Source organism: Primulina tabacum, chromosome 5 (genome assembly GCF_025594145.1).
Source record: "Primulina tabacum isolate GXHZ01 chromosome 5, ASM2559414v2, whole genome shotgun sequence".
NCBI classification, from domain to species: domain Eukaryota; kingdom Viridiplantae; phylum Streptophyta; class Magnoliopsida; order Lamiales; family Gesneriaceae; genus Primulina; species Primulina tabacum.
In genome coordinates, this window is record NC_134554.1 from 20,348,325 (window position 1) to 20,352,105 (window position 3,781).

The window sequence follows — 3,781 nt, forward strand, 5'->3', positions numbered from 1 at the left end:
ATGTGAAGTTATTAATGTAATTACAAAATTGTGTTTATTAATAATTCTTGTTCATTACAGGTAGGTGCAGGTGAGAAAATCGAGTTATGGTGCCAAATAATTATGTTTGTGACGTAGATTTTACAATTTAATATTGTATTGTTATGACAATTCAGTGTTGTATTGTTATGAAGATTTTTTAATATGTAGTTTGTTGACTTATTTGACTTCATTTAGCAATTACACTTGTGTTTTTTCATTACTATAAACTTATCCGTAATTTTATTCGTAATAGAATAATAAATCACAATCATTACATTCCACAAATTTAAAAAGTCAATAATACAAAAATTGTATACGAATGTTGAAAAAATATGTTGCAGCAACAACTTGTAATTAAAATAAAAAAATTGAAAAACATACAACAATACGATATAATTAATTGTGCGTATCTAAATAAATAGTTAATGTCGATGGTAACGATGCCCCACAGTGCCACACGGTGGTCTCCTGATTATTCTACATCCACGACCTAACATCTGTTCATCATCTCCATACGTACTTGTTTGTGCTGCAGATGTACTGGTATCGGCAATGTTCCCACCAACCTCATACCCTTCTGTATCAGAATATTGTTGAAATGGTATGGGCGACGTGTTAAAAGTAGGGCGACTCTCATTCATACCCGGTCGAAAGTCACTTTGTAAAAATTGTGTAAAACTACCAGCAAATAGAGTGTAGTAACCAGTGTCATACGATGGAAAGCTTGAAACAAATGGCGGAGTAGTGTATGCCATATTTGAAGATGATGGTCCGGGTTCAAACTCATTTCCTGTCCACATCGGTGGATATTGCACCGGAGCTGGGCGTGTCTGTGACATAGATGCATATGTTATGTAACATATATCTAATACAATATATTAAATTTACGTTCATATGTAGATAAATTGAACATGTCTTATGATAAATTGTCGGTAGTTTGCATCAATAGGATGGTAGTCCATGATGTTCGAAGGTACCACTGGCGGCGAGAGCACTATCTGTGAAATGCGATGATAACAACCAATATAGTCCACTGTGATGGCGGGTGTACCAGGTATGACATAATCCCCACCAATCACAAAATTATATATGTCATTCCACATTTCTACAAAATCTTTGTGATATGTCGCCCAATCAAAGTTGTTCCGGCCTTGTCGAGTCAGCTTATGGAAATTGTCAAAGTTAGTAGCAGATGGCGGAATACCTTGACGTATTCCAAACTGTCGGAGACACTGCTCTGGTCTATGCATCTCAACTATATGAAAATTAATCAATGCGCATGCCGACCGAAATAGATGAATTCTATTTCCATCAAGAATTCTGCCAACCTCCAGGGACTCCATATCATAAATAGTCCATAGAAACTGAAGCAAATAAAATGAAAAAAAGATTAGCAATTTGATAATATATAATTAAGACTGAATTTGTAAAAAAATTTCAAACTTTAAACAAGTAATTTATATATCTACCTGCCCTTCTACCATCCTGTCAAGCATATCTCTCATTATACGGATCGAATGATGGGCCGTGTGTGTCCAAGAAAATCCGCGTCTCCACCTGCAATTTATAAAAGTATACAATATTTTCATTTAAACAAAATAACAAAATAATAATAATAAATGTTAATTATTTCTTATTAGTACCGTGCGCCGTATGGTGGAAATGGTAGACCATGAAGCACATCTGCAGCCTGCTCTTCTGAAATAGATACCTGTTGAGCTCTATCAGGGTAAAGAAGAGTAATTCTAGACCACACCCAAATCTGCAATAACATACAACAGAAATAGTCAAATCATAAGAAAAAATAAGTACAACAAATATAATGATCGTAGAAGTGTACACATACCTGCAATATCTGAACTGGGCCACACAAATCGACCTTCAATCTCATTGATGTGTCGCACAACTCTCTATAAAGATATGCCAACACAGCAGAACCCCAGCTATATGTATTCACTAATTATATGTCCTCAAGGAACTGCAAATACATAAGTTTCACAGCAGCATCTTCCGAGTCCGGAAACATACATCCACCAATGATCATTAATGCAACACAACGAGAATATTGTGCCACGTCCTCTTCAGTGCTTTGATCATTAATCATATAATTTAGGCAATGGTCTAGCAAAGCGGTCAGATAAAGATGTGCACCTTTAATCTTAGAAGATGTGGGTGTAAAACCCAACCAAATAGCGTAGCGCTGTTGTAAAGTATGTTTGTTGTACGCGGTATCTACACCGGTGATGGGAATGCCATCAATATTCAACCCCCAAATAAGGGCAACGTCCTGCAGGGTGATTGTTGCCTCGCCCACGGTAAGGTGAAATGTGTGTGTCTCACGACGCCATCTCTCAACAATGGCTGTAAGCAAATGATTATCATAATATTTAATAGGACCACACTGAATGACACCATAGAAGCCTATGCGTGCAAGACATAGGCGGACACGGAGGTGAATCTCAGCATTAAGCAATCTCCAAAGACATTTGTCAGACCGGCGTGGCGGAATTAGTGCATCCATGTTCTCAGCGTTGATACTATTTGATATTTGTCTATCCCGCAAATACAACACATTATCCGTATTTTCAGCCATCTTGCAAACAAAAAAATCATTAGTTAACAAATATTATATTTTTAATCAACAAAATTTAACTACATTTTTTAAAATTAAACGAAAATTATTTGAAATTTATCGAAAAAATAAAACATATTTGTTGATGACAAATTGGTAATAAGAATAATTACTGTAGATTAAATAATTTTTTTAAAAAAACAATAATACTTCATAATACGTAACACTTAATTATAATAATACATTCGTAATAATATACTTATAATAAATACATTATTAATAAGAATAAAGACAATTCTATCCTGGAATCTCATCAGGAAATACATCGGCAAACTCAGCAACTATAGGTATCTCCTCTATTCCCACCTCCTTCTTCTTCTCTGTCACATCTACAGCATAAATAAGATAACCCTCATGCCCATGCTCCAATAACCGAGACATCCGGATGGCAGATACCAACGGAACACGGGGACGAGAACCCTTCCCATAAAATGTCCAACGCTCTTTCTCATCTGTATAAAAATATACCACCCGCTGATAACAATCAATTGTCGCACAATATCTCCTCAGCACATTAATTCCCACAATACAATCAAAAATCAGTCATCTCTAGAATAATCATATCAGATCTCAGCTCATAGCCCTCATAATAAATAATACCATCTGATATCATAGATACAACTGATATATCAACTCCAGAAGGTGTCGAAACAGAAAGAGGCATAGACAATGGAGACGAGCGCATATGATGCTCAACCACAAACCTCTTCGATATAAAAGTATGCGAGACACCAGTATCAACAAGAATATAAGCAGGATAAGAACATAAATAACATATACGTGTCATTTTTTTATAAATTTACTATTAATTTTAGTAAATTTTTAGCTAATTACTGCCACTAATAATAATTTTTAATACTAGATCATTTTTTCTTAAAATATACAACTCATTAACATAAATCAAAAAGTATATATAAAACAAATTGAGAATAAGTTTAAAAATTTCACGTAATTTTAACCTACGTAATTTATAACAAAATTAATATTATAATTATAGATATAATATACATAAAATTTCACGGAAATATAAAATCCGTAATTTATACACATATTCTAATTCCAATAATACAATTAAATATAATTAATATTCACGTAAATATAATTATTTTAAATACAATTAAATAAAAT

At 33.7% G+C, this 3,781-nt stretch overlaps 1 protein-coding gene across 1 annotated transcript; it reads right to left on the minus strand.

The window, feature by feature from the left end:
- Positions 1-321: 321 nt before the first annotated feature.
- Positions 322-2,869, minus strand: LOC142544920 (serine/threonine-protein phosphatase 7 long form homolog). The gene is made up of 5 exons (XM_075651938.1): positions 1,868-2,869; positions 1,665-1,783; positions 1,491-1,578; positions 910-1,385; positions 322-851 (listed from the first exon to the last, which is right to left on the minus strand). Exons 1-4 carry the CDS (start codon positions 1,910-1,912, stop codon positions 912-914), a joined length of 726 nt encoding a protein of 241 aa, XP_075508053.1. The 5' UTR covers positions 1,913-2,869; the 3' UTR covers positions 322-851; positions 910-911.
- Between the last annotated feature and the right edge of the window lie 912 nt (positions 2,870-3,781).

What these genes read in the sequence shown, in the direction of transcription:
- LOC142544920 (XM_075651938.1), bottom strand. Translation starts at nt 1,912, where the DNA reads ATGAGATTGAAGGTCGATTTGTGTGGCCCAGTTCAGATATTGCAG. An exon ending in GCCCAGTTCAGATATTGCAG is followed by an intron (nt 1,784 to 1,867) that starts GTATGTGTACAC and finishes ATGTTATTGCAG; the next exon opens with ATTTGGGTGTGGTCTAGAAT. An exon ending in TTTCCACCATACGGCGCACG is followed by an intron (nt 1,579 to 1,664) that starts GTACTAATAAGA and finishes TATAAATTGCAG; the next exon opens with GTGGAGACGCGGATTTTCTT.